This window comes from Ranitomeya variabilis, chromosome 5, assembly GCF_051348905.1.
Source record: "Ranitomeya variabilis isolate aRanVar5 chromosome 5, aRanVar5.hap1, whole genome shotgun sequence".
In the NCBI taxonomy this organism is placed as follows: domain Eukaryota; kingdom Metazoa; phylum Chordata; class Amphibia; order Anura; family Dendrobatidae; genus Ranitomeya; species Ranitomeya variabilis.
The window spans coordinates 465,995,821-466,012,282 of record NC_135236.1 but is presented as its reverse complement, the minus strand read 5'-3'; the positions used below and the strand labels follow the sequence as shown (position 1 = coordinate 466,012,282).

The window sequence follows — 16,462 nt, the reverse complement described above, 5'->3', positions numbered from 1 at the left end:
ACTTGGCCCTTTGTTGGATCTCCTCATACCTAACCCAGGACATTCAGTGTCTCCCATTCACACACTACCTCCTCACATCACCCCTTTGTGTCAGTGTCCCCAAGGTTCAGTTGTAGGACCAGGTACTTTTTATAGGGCGTGCGCACGCTTCCTCCCTCTTAAAGGGACCGCCTGCATCAACTTAAGGTATTCCCAGCCTATAGCTGGGCAAAACCTTCTATTTAAGGCTCTTCTTCCAATATGAAGGTGGCTGTTAATTTGCCTTGCATGCTTGCTAGTTGTCTGGTTCCCCAGGTCTGCCTGTTTGCTTGCCTAACCAGTACCTGTCTTCTCCTACCTGTCTGTGTCCATCTGCTCATACCTATCTGAACTCTTCTGTCCATCAGCCAGTCCAGAAGGCACCTGCTAGTGCCAATCTGTCTAACACACAGTCCAGCCCATACCTGCCAGTGTTTTTCTGTTCTTCAGCCAGTCCCTACAGTGCCTTCCTGCATTCTTCTTTGGGCAATAGCAGAGTACACACTGGGTTCAGCTGCCACCTTCTGTAGGTCAGCTGCTGGGTTGGCTGTAGTGGAAGAAGTGTCAGTCTCCACTATACTGGTTCTACTCTATTACAATTCATGCCACTTTGTTGGTGTTTGCTACTATTTTTTGTAAATGTGTAAACTCCAGGTTGGGTCTCCTTCATGTGTTTTTCCTGTAGCAGTAGGCCCTCAGAGAATGTCAGGCCTCTACTTCCTTTAACTCAACTACCTGTGTTACTATCCTTAGATTTTTATGACAATGGTAGTCTACAAAACTGATATTTGTGCCACCTGAGTGTGGCTGAGCATGAAAGCAGGTTGAGCTGTTACATGTGGTATCAGGGCTCCCAGCACAGCACGCCTACACCGATCCCTCACCCACCTCATCTTCCTTTGATGTTCAATTCAAAGCTGTAAATGCTGGCCCAGACCCTGATACCTCATACATGGCTGATTGCTGCAGTGCCATGCTACAATTTGTACTGTGGATGAATTGAGAATACTTTCCTGGTGTCTGCCCCTCGTTTGATGTGTTTTGGCAGCTTTTGGAACTGTTTTAAACTGTTGTATATGCATTTGTTTTTGCCTCTCATTGACTGTAATGGCGCTCGATTAGGTTCAGCGAATATTCAACGAATAAATTGGTGAATATTGCAAATTCAGCTATCGTAATCTGAACCGAACATTGAAATATTCACTCATCTGTAATGGCCAGCATGCGATAAATTGTTCAAGAAACTATGAAAGACAAGCTGTCAGAGGATAACATCAATAGAGATTTTTCAGCAAAGATAAGCAGCATTAATTTTACTCTGTGTGAATTTGCAATCTAAATAACAATTCTTTGAAATAGAAAAATTAATGATTCTGACTAATGAATATAAATGTAGAAAGTAGAAAATAATGTCTATTAAAATGGTTCCTTGATTAGTAGATGAATATTCTGATTAAAATTTTAATTATAAAAAAATTGTGCAAAATACTACGTTGAAGGGCTCCAATCTATGGATTATATTCAATGTTTCATAAAAACCAGAGAGTATACTAAAAGAATTTTTAGTCTTTTTAGATTATTCACATAAAATGGCAACAAAGGAAACTCGTTCACAGTGCAAGCAGATTGTTAGATTGAGCAATTTTCTTGTCAAAGTATTATGTTTGCAATGCATCTGTTAGCAAAATGTTTCTTCATAAGTTTTTTGGGATTTATTTACCAATATAAAAAAAGAATTAACCTCATTGCTAAACAGCGTAACGAGAAAAAAAGAAAAAACACGTGAATTAAGTTTTTTGGTTGCCGCAATATTGCATTAAAATGCAATAAAGGGCGATCAAAAAATCATATCTGCACCAAAATTGTATCATTAAAAAGACAGCTCATCGCACAAAAAATAAGCCCTGACCCAACACGAGATCCCGAAAAATAGAAACGCTACAGGTATCGGAACATGGTGCGATTTTTTTTTTAAATACATTTTAGAATTTGTTTTTCACCACATATTTTTTACTGAGACCTGCAGAGAATTACTACAGAAGTGGTGAGACCAAACCATTTATTACTGAGCATTGGTAACTTTAATTAGCACTTGCACTTTATCACTTTGGTTTGTTTATTATGATTTATCCAGATTTTTAGACTACACACATTAAAAGTTATGTTTTAGCTTACATTGTCTCTCCTCACTAAACAGTCACTCCTTAATACACAATGTTGACACTGGTTCTACCAGGACTTGTGTGATACTGTTTTGCCACTTGAGCCTTTCGGATAATCAGCAATATCTAATGGGCTGTAGTGCTCACACTTTCCTCTAATGTCTAATGTTCTCCGTAAGGAAGTTAGAGCATAGCAACCCAATAGCCTTGGAGACTAAGAGCGACATTGCTGTAATGGTGCCAATGGTGTTAACTTTGGAAAATTAATATTTGAGAAGGTGCTGTCTAAATAGTACACAACCCCTCTAAGGCCACATCTGTAATATCTGGCCCAAAATATTGTCAATAGTCAATAGATAAACTGTATTAAAAGTTAAATCATTTTTTTTTTTTAAATATTACAAAAATACCACAGGCTAGCACTTGAACCAAAGTTTAATGAATTTAACTGTAACAACTCGTAGTAAAGCATAAAATAAATTTAAAAAAAAACCACAGTGTTCAATCACAGTGTTTAATTAAGTTTGTCTTGTGCATTAAACTTATAAGTTTACGGTAAAAAAATGGGTTCAATATACAAAAGAAAATAGAGGTAGTAAAATACTGTACCATAGAGACAAAACAAACATAAAAGCAAGACAGATTGTGTATATCCTTAGTGACATTCCCATAGATTTAACACTTAAAATCTTCAAATAAATAGGCTACAAAAATTGTTATGGGAAAATTATGGTTCTCTTCAATATAAAATAGGGAACATCCAAAAACACCAATAGACTTCAATATTGCCTGACAGAAATAGTAAAATATAAAGACCATTTTCACATTAATTTTTCCATTTGCATTTCACACATTAGCAAAAAAGTAGTCCATAAGTGAAATAGACCAGTTGTCATTGAACTGAAGTGTCTTTCTTCCATTAGGAAGGCAGCAAACAATTTATTTTTATTGGTTCAAAGTCTCTGTAGTCCAAACACTTATGCTTTTAATAATTAGCCATTCATTTTGATTTCTAGTCACTAAAATTCGAATGCAGTCAATGTTAAATAGAACTTTACGATCTATATTGTCTATTTCAAAGTATCCATTTATAAAATCACCTAACCTAAGGTAAGTTGTACACTTTCTGTTCTTTTTAGACCCAGTCACTCTTTCTCCAACCTCCAGGGTCCCGTGGTGAAGTATATCATTTGAACGATCTTCAGTTCCTGTGATGACTTTGATTTTGCTTATTTTTATAGGTTTCTCAAAAACAATGTGATAAAAATCACCACTAGAAGGAGGTTTGGCCCAGAAGTATTCTTCTGCACTGCTATAAGCCCTATTAATCTCATAATTTTCAAATGTATTCATATTGGTGCTGATAATTGCAGAGGGGTTATCAGGAATATCAAGCAAGTCCTCTTCAAAGTCATCATCCTTTAATTTGTTCTCTGCACCTTTATATGATGAATAATATCCCATATGCTGAAAAAGAGATGGCTTAAACCGAATTGTTTCTTTTTGGGCTAACAGGCATCTAAAATGAATCAGCAACCAATCACAAGGCATTTCCTGGTAAAACATAAGTAGAAAATGGGCAAGTCGTGGTAGATCATGAGTATGATATAGTTTACCAATATATCCTAGTTTTGAAAACTCCAAGGTCACCCAGTTGGATCCTTTCCTGGAATTTATCACTTTTTTAATTGTTGACAAGAAATTCTTGGCACATCTAACATCATCTTCAAGCATTAAATAATAATCTGAGACATTAGCACAAAAATTGAGTAAGAAGGCATAGTCAACATTTTGCTTAGATCTAAACTTAACCCGAGCATCAGGATCATTATAATTTCTTTTCAAGCCTTCTAATACAGGATAATGCTGTACAGGAGTATGGATTATTACCAGTCTTCCTGCAATAATATGGTGGGAGAATTTTCTTGATATATCTTGTACAATGCTTTCACACAAGGTTACGTCAAAATCAGCTAAATGAACAACAACAGCTATCTCCTTCAGCTCTTCATAGCTTGACTGTTCGAACACAGATTTGATAGTTTCAAGCAAATAATTTCCTTTTTTCCTTTTCACAGATGATAGGCCAATTGTTAGAAATCCTACACAAAAAGAAGGGATGGTGAGTACTCACACTGTTCTTTTTAATTTTTTTTATATATAACAAAGTAAATCACTGTGCTTCACTCCTTTTGCAATTGCTCTAGATGGTTGAGATGGCTTTCAAAACCTCTTCAAAGTGATATCTATTCAGGGTTCATTATACATGGCTCTAATTTAATAATCTAGTGCTTACTATCATGAGAGGCCAATTTGTAGTGTTGCAATCAGATCTAGCAGCCACTGAATCTTGATATTGATTAGTTATTAAGAAATATGAGCAGGACTTTTCTTTCTTACTTTGGTATATTTGATGAACTTTGGGCAAGATTAAATAAACTAAAAATGTTTCTTACTTGTTATCTTTTTAATCTATTTAAAGGGATTGGAATGGTTTCAGCATCCAGATCTTCATAAAAACACTCTTTATTCGATCAAACACGTTATATTTTTGACCTTGATTGAAATTTTAAAAAGAATGAAGAGTGTGTTATTAAAAAGGCTTTGTTAATTCAAGTTACTGTACCCTCTGTTTAATCAAAGCCATGTGTATTGAGGTCACTTTGATATTACTAAGGTTCTAGTTGCATAAAAGAGCTTGAAATGGTTAGGCTACAATCTGAGGAGACCTTGGAGCAGTGTTCCCCAACTCCGGTCCTCAAGAGCCACCAACAGGTCATGTTTTCAGGATTTCCTTAGTATTGCACAGGTGATAATTGCATCACATGGACAGGCAAGCATTCCATAACCTGTGCAATACTAAGGATATCCTCAAAACAGGACCTGTTGGTGGCTGTGGAGGACCGGAGTTGGGGAACACTGCCTTAGAGTGTTATTCATGTCACATGTTGACAATTGGATGCTTTGGATTGCAATACTTTTGATAAGCAGAAAATTTGAACATATTTGTCAAAATTAAAATTTTGAGAGATTCACTCATCCTTAGTACATTTACCTAGTACCACTCTGTATGATAGTATCATATGGTGGCACAAATAGTACCCACAAATTCATAGCATGGAATAGTAGGAACTTAAAGTGCTTTCATACAGGCACAGTGCACAATTTTTAGAATGTTAAATACATGATAATTAGCTAATACATTGAAATAAAAAATTAATGACAGTGGTGCAATAAAGAAAGTTAACCTTAGTGCCCATCAGAAAGGTCCTGGCCATATTATCTCAATAACTGAGAGGAGAAAGGCAGTACTTGACAAGAAAGTAACAAATGTTTATTAATCCAAACAATGTTCGTCCCAAACTAGCTCCTTCTTTACACCATACTGGAAAATGCTGCTGATTAGAGATGAAACATCACTTGGTTGATTAGATATTTGTCCCTTGAAGTAAAGCACTACTCTACTCTTTTGCTGTTTGAAATATGTGCATAAAAATGTGTATTGATAACTGCTCTTACCACCTTTGTGATACTTGTACTTTAGTAAAAAAATAAGCTAAAAATAAAGCAATTATTAGATTTGAAAAAATATTTAGTTTTCATCCATATGAAGTTCACTGATTAGCTGATTTTTTGACAATAGGAAATTATTTCAACAAGACTATCCTATGAAAAGATGATAAATGTTTTGTGGGATAATTACTCTAAAAATAAAACAAACTGGATTTTTGGTCGAAATAATTACATACGTTTTCGTGATATTGGTATTCCAGCTAATATCTGATATGTAACATTTATAGATGAGGAGAAATTAGAAAACTCTCTGACTGTATTGCCAAATGAATCCGAGTTTAATTGGTGTGTGGTTGCATCTCTAAGTCTTTTATCTTCTTCCTACACAAAAATAAGAAAAGTAAAATATTAAAACAAAAAACAGAATTGAAATAAATAAATTGATTTATACAATACATACACTACCATTCAAAAGTTTAGGGTCACCCAGACAATTTTGTATTTTCCATGATACTTTTATTAATCAAATGAGTTGCCAAATGAATTTAAAATCTAGTCCAGACATTGACAAGGTTTGAAAATAATATTTTTATTTGAAATAACAATTTTCTCTTTCAAACTTTGCGTTCGTCAAAGAATGCTCCCTTTGCAGCAATTACAGCATTGCAGACCTTTGGCATTCTAGCAGTTAATTTGCTGAGGTAATCTGGAGAAATTTCACCCTATGCTCCCAGAAGCCCCTCCCACAAGTGGGTTTTGCTTGATGGGCACTATTTGCGTATCATACGGTCAAGCTGCTCCACAACAGTTCAATGGAGTTGAGATCTGGTGACTGCGCTGGCCACTCCATTACAGATAGAATACCAGCTGCCTGCTTCTTCCCTAAATAATTATTGCATAATTTAGGGGTGTGCTTTGGGTCATTGTCTTGTTGTAGGATGAAATTTTCTCCAATCAAGCGCTGTCCACAAGGTATGACATGGCGCTGTAAAATAGAGTGATAGCCTTCCTTATTCAAAATCCCTTTACCTTGTGCAAATCTCCCACTTTACCAGCACCAAAGCAACCCCAGACCATCACATTACCTCCACCATGCTTGACAGATGGCATCAGACACTCTTCCAGCATCTTTTCAGCTGTTCTGCATCTAATAAATGATCTTCTTTGTGATCCAAACACCTCAAACTTGGATTCTTCTGTCCATAACACTTTTTTCAATCTTCCTCTGTCCAATGTCTGTGTTCTTTTGCCCATATTAATATTTTCCTTTTATTAGCCAGTCTCAGATATGGCTTTTTCTTTGCCACTCTTCCCTGAAGGCCAGCATCCCGGAGTCTCCTCTTCACTGTAGACGTTGACACTGGTGTTTTGCGTGTACTATTTAAAGAAGCTGTGAGTTGAGGACCTGTGAGGCGTCGATTTCTCAAACTACAGACTCTAATGTACTTGTCTTGTTGCTTAGTTGTGCTTAGGGGCCTCCCACTTCTCTTTCTACTCTGGTTAGAGCCTGTTTGTGGAAAATCTTGGCAATTTCTCGCATGAAATAGCCTTCATTTCTAAGAACAAAAATAGACTGTCGAGTTTCACATGGCCTTTTTCTGGCCATTTTGAGAGTTTATTGGAAGCAACAAATATAATGCTCCAGATTCTCAACTAGCTCAAAGGTTTATAGATTCTCTAATCAGCCAAACTGTTTTCAGCTGTGCTAACATACTTGCACAAGGGTTTTCAATGGTATTCTAACAATTCATTATCCTTCTTACACAGTTAGCAAACACAAAGTACCATAAGAACACTGGAGTGATGGTTGCTGGAAATGGACCTCTATACACCTATGAAGATATTGCATTACAAACCACACGTTTGCAGCTAGAATAGTCATTTACCACATTAACAAGAATAGTCATTTACCACATTAACAATGCATAGAGTGTATTTCTGAATCATTTAATGTTAGCTTCATTGGAAAAACAATGTGCTTTTCTTTCAAAAATAAGGACATTTCTAATTGATCCTAAAGTTTTGAACGGTAGTGTAAATAATAAATTCACATATTTTTGCTTTTAAATGCTTTAAAAAGTAAACCATTTTTGATTCCCTCTCAAAACATCCACCTATTTTGCTCAGTGGCAATGGTCACACATGCTCTGTAACTCAGTTTCACACTTTGAAATTTATTTTAAATAATGGGGCAATTCCTGCTATTGTGTTGGCCAACCATTAATAATGCACTAGAAATTGCTTTGTCTTTCCACTAGGACTTAACACGTTATATAAAATCTCTGAGGGAGAACTAAAGGGAGGGAGAACTAAAAGAACACCAGACATTTTCATGAAATGGATACAATCGTGTAACTCACCTGTTCTAGTTCCAGTGCTGGGCTTTGCTTCATTCTCCTATATCTATTTTTCCTCTATGCTAGTCCATGCAGGGTTATCATAATAGCCTAGGAAGCATCTCTGATGTCAGCATCCAAGGCCTTTTAAAGTGAATCTGTCAGTAGAATCAACCCTTATAAGTGGTCTATATGGGTATGCAGATTATAGGAGGCTGAATAAAATTATACCTTTATATCTATAATCTGGTGTCTTACTCCAGGAGAATTCCAAGTTCTTATATGTAAATAAGTTGCTAAGAACTATGGGCCAGACATTAGTCTGCATGAGAATCTTCCTCCAGAGCTTATTTTAAGTTAAAAGGGGGATGGGTTAACAGAGTGATATGTCATGCATGGCAACTCTCTGCTCTCCTGATCTCACTGCAAAACTGTGTGTTTGGGATTTAATTATTACTATTGCCAGTTCATTCCCCACTTCTTTACTCTGGCTGCTCTTTGGTACCTCTCACCAAGAAGGGAGCTCACCCTATGCTATGATCCAAGGAGGTCTCTGAGGCACTTGTCTCCTTGAAATCCCATTTTGCTAGGGCTCCTGTATTACATTGGCCAGATGTGGATAACCTGCATGAGAATCTTCCTCCAGGGCTTATTTTAAATTAAAAAGGGGATGGGTTATCAGTGTGATATGACATGGCTACTCTTGGCTCTCCTGATCTCACTGCAGAACTGTGTGTGATTATAACTGACAAAAATACTGGTCTACTCAGGTCCCTTCATCAGGGATTCATGAAGGGACCTAAGTAGTCCCGAAAGCTTGCAATTTGTTACCATCTTTTCAGTTAGCCATTAAAAGGTATCAACCACTGAGGACTCTCAATTCTAAATATTTTTCTATCTACTGGCTAACATGGTACCAAGATATATATCTTTCCTATATCAAAAATACTGGTAACATAGTGAAATAAGGAGAACAGAGAGTACACAGCACACTGGTAACTCTGTCTTATATATAAAAAAAAGCCCTGCAGGCAGACTGAGATATAGATCTGTGTTCCTCTGACCAGCATGTCTATATAGATGTCTAAGGAGGATTGATCCTACTGACAAATTTCCTTTAAGAGTAGCTCAGGTGACTGATAACTGCCCGAGTGTTGAGGTTGTAGTGTACTCTGAAATCAGAGTTAAGTTTACACTTCCCACTTCGTTCAGCTCTTGCCAGGTGCCTAATTATTTGATTAGCTTCTCAAGACTGCTATCCATAAATAATCTACTATTACCAAGTTCAGTCCTGCAAATCCTAGATAATAAATGATACTTGGTTTACTCACAAATTATAGATAATCACTGTGAGGCCCAGTAGGGGAATGCTTTGCAATCAGCTTAATGCCATGGAACTTTTCTTGCAAGTAAAGATTATTCAAAGCAGCCAACCCCCAAAATAAAGACTTAGGAAAACTCCTTAGTATCTTAGCTAAAATGCATTGTAATAAATATATTTGATTACTAAGGTAGACGTTATGTGGCAGTATTATTATTATTGTCTAATTCTTAGACACTTGAAACAGGCAATTTTTTACATAAAATTCTAACTAGATATCTTTATAAGTGAATTGCAAGCAATGTCAAGCTAATAACACAAAGATCAAATAGGCAAAAATACATTACTCCTTACCATAACATATTCATCTTCAATGTATAAATTCATAAACAGCAGGCAAAATATTAGAACCCCAAGGACTGGCAATGCTGATCGTTTTCGAAAACATCTCATTTTATCCAGATATTTAGATTCAGTCGTTGTATGAATAAATACATATATTTCCTAATAGAAGACAAAACATATATTCATGGGATCTTTGGCTTTATCACTTGTTATCTTAGTAAAATATCTGACTATTAATCACAATGGCAAGTTTAATTTTCAAGATGAGTGTAGCAATTTTATAACGTTAGAATAAACATACAGTATTGTGTTCCATATTTCCATTGTTATACACAAAATGTTGCATATAATGGGCAATACAAAATTGGTCACTTATGTATATCCATTTTGCACTTATGAAGTTACAGGAAAGCAGGTATCCAGATAATAACAATACAATAACAGACAATGACTTCATTATTTATGTACACTAATATCTGCCACCACTCACTCCTTCAATCCCATCATGCAGTAAATGCTAACTCCATCACATAAATGTCAGTGTTGGTGTTATGAAGAAATCTAGATAGGGACAAAAGCGCGCACAACAGGGCAATAATGTAGGTAAAGGGGGTAAAATGGGGATATCGCTCATGTGGAGAGGTGGTATAAAGGCACAATATTTAAAGAAGCATGGAAAACCATTGCTGCTGCCCCTTGGCTGGAGAGACGCAAACCTCCAGATGTGTATTTCCCAGAGTAGACAGTATCACATTCAGGGGCTGCGCTCCAGATATTAAGGAGTAATGGCATTTTAAACAAGTTTTCAAAATTAGAACCAACACATTTTGATGCCGGACTGATGCCTTTTTCAATATAAAAATAACACCAGATGCCCAAAATTACAAATGTGTTGGTTGTTAATAAGAACCTTGATCTATTTGCCAAGGATCTTTTATTCCCGCGGTGCAGCCTGCCGAAGATAACACTTCTTGCTCTGGCAAGTGTTGGTGTTGTGACTTACTTGTTTCATGGAAGGCCTGAAAGTCCCATTCCCATTGCACTGTCTAGATCAATTTTTGTTTTAGCTTTTTTCCCAGTGTTTGATATGGAACAACATGGGCATCATTTTCAGGAGCTAAAAAGTTGATATCAGGGCAAACATGGTTCTCTTTTTTTTCTTACTGCTCTTGAGAATTAACCCCTTTCTGACCTCGGACGGGATAGTACGTCCGAGGTCAGATCCCCTGCTTTGATGCAGGGCTCCGTGGTGCGCCCGCATCAAAGCCGGGACATGTCAGCTGTTTTGAACAGCTGACATGTGCCCGCAATAGCGGCTGGTGAAATCGCGATTCACCCGCCGCTATTAACTAGTTAAATGCCGCTGTCAAAGGCAGACAGTGGCATTTAACCGGCGCTTCCGGCCGGGCAGCTGGAAATGAGCGCATCGCCTACCCCTTCACATGATCGGAGTCGGTGATGCTTCTGAATAGTAACCATAGAGGTCCTTGAGACCTCTATGGTTACTGATCCCCGGCAGCTGTGAGCGCCACCCTGTGGTCGGCGCTCATAGCACACCTGCATTTCTGCTGCATAGCAGCGAACATCAGATCGCTGCTATGTAGCAGAGCCGATCGTGTTGTGCCAGCTTCTAGCCTCCCATGGAGGCTATTGAAGCATGGCAAAAGTAAAAAAAAAAGTAAAAAAAATGTGAAAAAAATAAATAAATAAAAGTTTAAATCACTCCCCTTTCGCCTTATTCAAAATAAATCAATAAAAAAAAATCAAACCTACACATATTTGGTATCGCCGCGTTCAGAATCGCCTGATCTATCAATAAAAAAATGCATTAACCTGACCGCTAAACGGCGTAACGAGAAAAAAATTCAAAACGCCAGAATTACGTTTTTTTGGTCGCCACGACATTGCATTAAAATGTAATAACAGGCGATCAAAAGAATGTATCTGCACCAAAATGGTATCATTAAAAACGCCAGCTTGGCATACAAAAAATAAGCCCTCAACCGACCCCAGATCATGAAAAGTAGAGACGCTACGAGTATCGGAAAATGGCGCAATTTTTTTGGTTTTTTTTAGCAAAGTTTGGAATTTTTTTTCACCACTTAGATAAAAAATAACCTAGTCATGTTAGGTGTCTATGAACTCGTACTGACCTGGATAGTCATAATGGCTGGTCAATTTCAGCATTTAGTGAACCTAGCAAAAAAACCAAACAAAAAACCAGTGTGGGACTGCACTTTTTTTGCAATTTCACCGCACTTGGAATTTTTTTCCTGTTTTCTAGTACATGACATGGTAAAACCAATGATTTCATTCAAAAGTACAACTCGTCCTGCAAAAAATAAGCCCTCACATGGCCAAATTGACAGAAAAATAAAAAAGTTATGGCTCTCGGAAGGAGGGGAGCGAAAAACGAACACTGAAAAATGGAAAATCCCAAGGTCATGAAGGGGTTAAATCTCCATAATAATTACTCTTAAATGAGAACATACAATCTGGTCTCACATAGCAAATAAATAATACACTAGAAAGCACAACCTATAATACTACAGTTGATCCGAAGTAAGAATAATAATAATAATACATTTTATTTATATAGCGCCAACATATTCTGCAGCACTTTACATTATAGAGGGGACTTACAAAAGACATTACAACATAACAAACATAGATCAAAACAGATACCAAGAGGAGTGAGTACCTGCTTACAAGCTTACAAACTATGAGGAGAAAGGGAGACACGAGAGGTGGATGGTAACAATTGCTTTCGTTGTTCGGACCAGCCATAATGTAAGAATAGGGTGTTCATGTAAAGCTGCATGAACCAGTTAACAGCCTTAGGCTGCGTTGCGTCGGGCGCAGGTTCAGCGACGTGTAGCGACGCATGCGTCATGTGTAGTGTTGAGCGATACTTTCCGATATCGGAAAGTATCGGTATCGGAAAGTATCGGCCGATACCGTCACAGTATCGGAATCCAATCCGATACCGATACCCGATCCCAATGCAAGTCAATGGGACCAAAATATCGGAATTAAAATAAACCCTTTCTTTCCTTGTAGGTTAATTCTACATGAAGGAAAACAACTAAGAATAATGTAGGATGTATTGGGGGAGGTGGCGGAGACATTAAAGGCACAGGGGTTTATCCCAATCAAATAGAATAGCAGTATTTTTAATTTTTTTATGACGTTCGGCGTTAGAAAGAATTTGACTATGTTAATTTTTTATTTATTTTGTCAGATATTGATGTTTCACTACTTCCACGCCCTTCACCCTATTTTTTACTTCTCCCACACTTTCTTCTTCATTATCCTCATCATCAGCTTCTGTGACATCAACTTCTTCACCTTATTCATCTTCTTCTTTTCTACGTATATATATATATTTTTTTTTACATTGTTCATATTCTTTTTATTTAACTATTATCTTTTTTATATTCAACTTCTTCATCATATTCTTATTTGTGACAGGCATTCCCGTAGTTGTTATCTATAAAAGTTTGAAGATTACACCTTCCGTTCTGCCTGTCACAAAACAGTTACATTTGTCCGCGTTCAGTTTGGCCTGCAGCATCAGGCTTTATCCAGGGGCACCACGAGGAGGAACGGACTCACCCCCATACACTGCTTAGTCTTCTTCTGCTTATAATTTAGATAATATCTTTTGCTCTGATATTTAGTCTTATGCTTAATGTTCTTCTGCTCTTTGTTCTGCAGCCTCTTGTTCTTCTGCTTCTCGGTCTTCCAGGTTGTCGTCGTCATCTCCAGGGTCGTCATCTCCAGGGTCGTCGTCATCGGGGTCGTCGTCATCGGGGTCGTCGTCATCGGGGTCGTCTTCAGGGTCATCGTCTCCAGGGTCGTCGTCATCTCGGTGGTTGTCGTCTCTGGTGTCGTCATCATCTTAGGGGTGGTCTTCCGGGTCATCGTCTTTCGGGTCTTGAACTTGGAAATGTAGCAGAAGGTACAAGAAGGCTGAGAAAATGCCGAGAAACAGCTGATGGAACTGGAACTCGGATGGCTACCCGAAGGTCCAAGAGCCAATGGAACTACCGAGGACCAGCTGACGTTACTGGAACCCGGTTACTAAGCAGGAGGTACCCGTGCCTGAAAGCACTACCAAGGACCACCTGACGTTGGTGGAACTCGGATACCCAGAGGGAGGCACCTAAGCCAAAGGCTCTGCCCGGAACCAGCTGACGGTACTGGAACCAGGATGGGGAGCAGAAGGTACAAGAGCAAAAGACACTGCCGAGAACCAGCTGACGGTACTGGAACCCGGATGGGTAGCCGAAGGTCCAAGAGCCAATGGAACTACCGAGGACCAGCTGACGTTACTGGAACCCGGTTACTAAGCAGGAGGTACCCGTGCCTGAAAGCACTACTAAGGACCACCTGACGTTGGTGGAACTCGGATACCCAGAGGGAGGCACCTAAGCCAAAGGCTCTGCCCGGAACCAGCTGACGGTACTGGAACCAGGATGGGGAGCAGAAGGTACAAGAGCAAAAGACACTGCCGAGAACCAGCTGACGGTACTGGAACCCGGATGGGGACCTATTCAAGCTTGTCTTCCTAGGGCCCCAACTGGCGGTGTGTTAGAGCCCAGGGACAGCAGGAGGAGGAGCAGGGGGAGGGGAGTGTAGGCCGAAGCCTGCACAGGCGGCAGCTTTGGGTGTGTTGTGTCTGCGTGGCTTTTGCAGGACACGTTGCCGGCTACACAGCAGGGGAACAGCTGGCGGTGCTGGACCCCACTGACACATTGGCGAGGTGTTTGGCTCTGTGCAGCCAGCACTTCCGGACAGCAACTAGCGTTGTTGGAGCCCGGGCTCTGCAGGTGGAGCAGAGTGTAGGCCGAAGCCTAATTGAACCGATTTCAAAAGTCACCTTTAACCCCCCCTCAGGGGTTACAAAGTAGAAGAGCCACAGCTTATGCAGCAGCAGTGCTGCGCAAGTCAAAGGTTGCTCTTGTAATTTTTCTCCTTGCACACGCTGAATGGAACACGTATAACATTTAGCCCTTTATACAGTCAAACTGTGTAATGGAGGCGAGAGTTCCCTTTGTAATGAGACGCAGCACAGGTGTCAAGAATCCCACCTTGGTGCTGGGTGCAGCCTCCCGAGCGTTGTTATTTGCTGTACAGGAGTCTGCGCTGTCGTGTTATCCCCTGGCCTAGCGCCGTTAGCGCTGCCCATCTTCTGGCATCATGTAATGTCGGCCGGTGCGGTTCGCGATGCCCCTGAATCCCAGCCCCGCAGTGTCTTAACATTGTTAAAACACTGCGGGGCTGGGATTCAGGGCCTGGCGCAGCACATATGTTCGCCTCTCACACTCGGGTCCTTACACCCGCTTCAGACTGTGCGGCGTCATCTGATCCCTTATCGCATGCCACGGCCATGAAGCCGCACAGTCCGAAGAAGGCGGAAGGAGAGGAGGGACAGGCGAACTGATGCACTGATCCTGCCCATCAATCACACCCTCGCAGTCCCAATAAATAAGACACCGAGGGGCGTTGTGTGGGTCAGGGCGGCCGCAGAGGCGCAGCCAGCCAAACAATGATGCCAGAAGACGGGCAGTGCTACCAAGGGGGTTGCAGCGTGTCATTACAAAGGAAAGTCACACCACCGGGACGGTTAAATGGTCACACAGAGGACACATTTCAGACGTGTTTTCAGTTCCACATGTGCGAGGAGAATACGTTTCTGAGCCACCTTGCACACATGCAGCATTACCGCTGTACAAGGTGGCTGGATAACGTAAAAACGCCTGGGGGAGGGGGGACAGGTTCCCTTCAATTTCAGTTCTTGTGTCTGCGTGGCTTTTGCAGGACACGTTGCCGGCTGCACAGCAGGGGAACAGCTGGCGGTGCTGGACCCCACTGACACATTGGCTGGTGTTTTTCTCTGTGCAGCTAGCACATCTGGGCCCCAACTGGGGGTGTGTTAGAGCCCAGGGACAGCAGGAGGAGGAGCAGGAGGAGGAGGAGCAGGGGGAGGGGAGTGTAGGCCGAAGCCTGCACAGGCGGCAGCTTTGGGTGTGTTGTGTCTGCGTGGCTTTTGCAGGACACGTTGCCGGCTACACAGCAGGGGAACAGCTGGCGGTGCTGGACCCCACTGACACATTGGCGAGGTGTTTGGCTCTGTGCAGCCAGCACTTCCGGACAGCAACTAGCGTTGTTGGAGCCCGGGCTCTGCAGGTGGAGCAGAGTGTAGGCCGAAGCCTAATTGAACCGATTTCAAAAGTCACCTTTAACCCCCCCTCAGGGGTTACAAAGTAGAAGAGCCACAGCTTATGCAGCAGCAGTGCTGCGCAAGTCAAAGGTTGCTCTTGTAATTTTTCTCCTTGCACACGCTGAATGGAACACGTATAACATTTAGCCCTTTATACAGTCAAACTGTGTAATGGAGGCGAGAGTTCCCTTTGTAATGAGACGCAGCACAGGTGTCAAGAATCCCACCTTGGTGCTGGGTGCAGCCTCCCGAGCGTTGTTATTTGCTGTACAGGAGTCTGCGCTGTCGTGTTATCCCCTGGCCTAGCGCCGTTAGCGCTGCCCATCTTCTGGCATCATGTAATGTCGGCCGGTGCGGTTCGCGATGCCCCTGAATCCCAGCCCCGCAGTGTCTTAACATTGTTAAAACACTGCGGGGCTGGGATTCAGGGCCTGGCGCAGCACATATGTTCGCCTCTCACACTCGGGTCCTTACACCCGCTTCAGACTGTGCGGCGTCATCTGATCCCTTATCGCATGCCACGGCCATGAAGCCGCACAGT

General features: G+C 40.6%; 1 protein-coding gene across 2 annotated transcripts in view; it reads right to left on the bottom strand.

Annotated features, from left to right (window-relative positions):
• Positions 1 to 2,680: 2,680 nt before the first annotated feature.
• Positions 2,681 to 16,462, bottom strand: part of MGAT4C (MGAT4 family member C) — a 393,337-nt gene continuing 379,555 nt past the window's right edge. For both annotated transcript variants that reach the window (XM_077265457.1, XM_077265455.1), the window contains 3 exons: positions 9,705 to 9,854; positions 5,930 to 6,074; positions 2,681 to 4,282 (listed from right to left, as the gene is read on the bottom strand). In XM_077265457.1, coding sequence (XP_077121572.1) covers positions 3,126 to 4,282; positions 5,930 to 6,074; positions 9,705 to 9,803 — 1,401 coding nt within the window. In that variant the 5' untranslated portion in view covers positions 9,804 to 9,854 and the 3' untranslated portion in view covers positions 2,681 to 3,125. The remainder of the gene's footprint in view (positions 4,283 to 5,929; positions 6,075 to 9,704; positions 9,855 to 16,462) is intronic.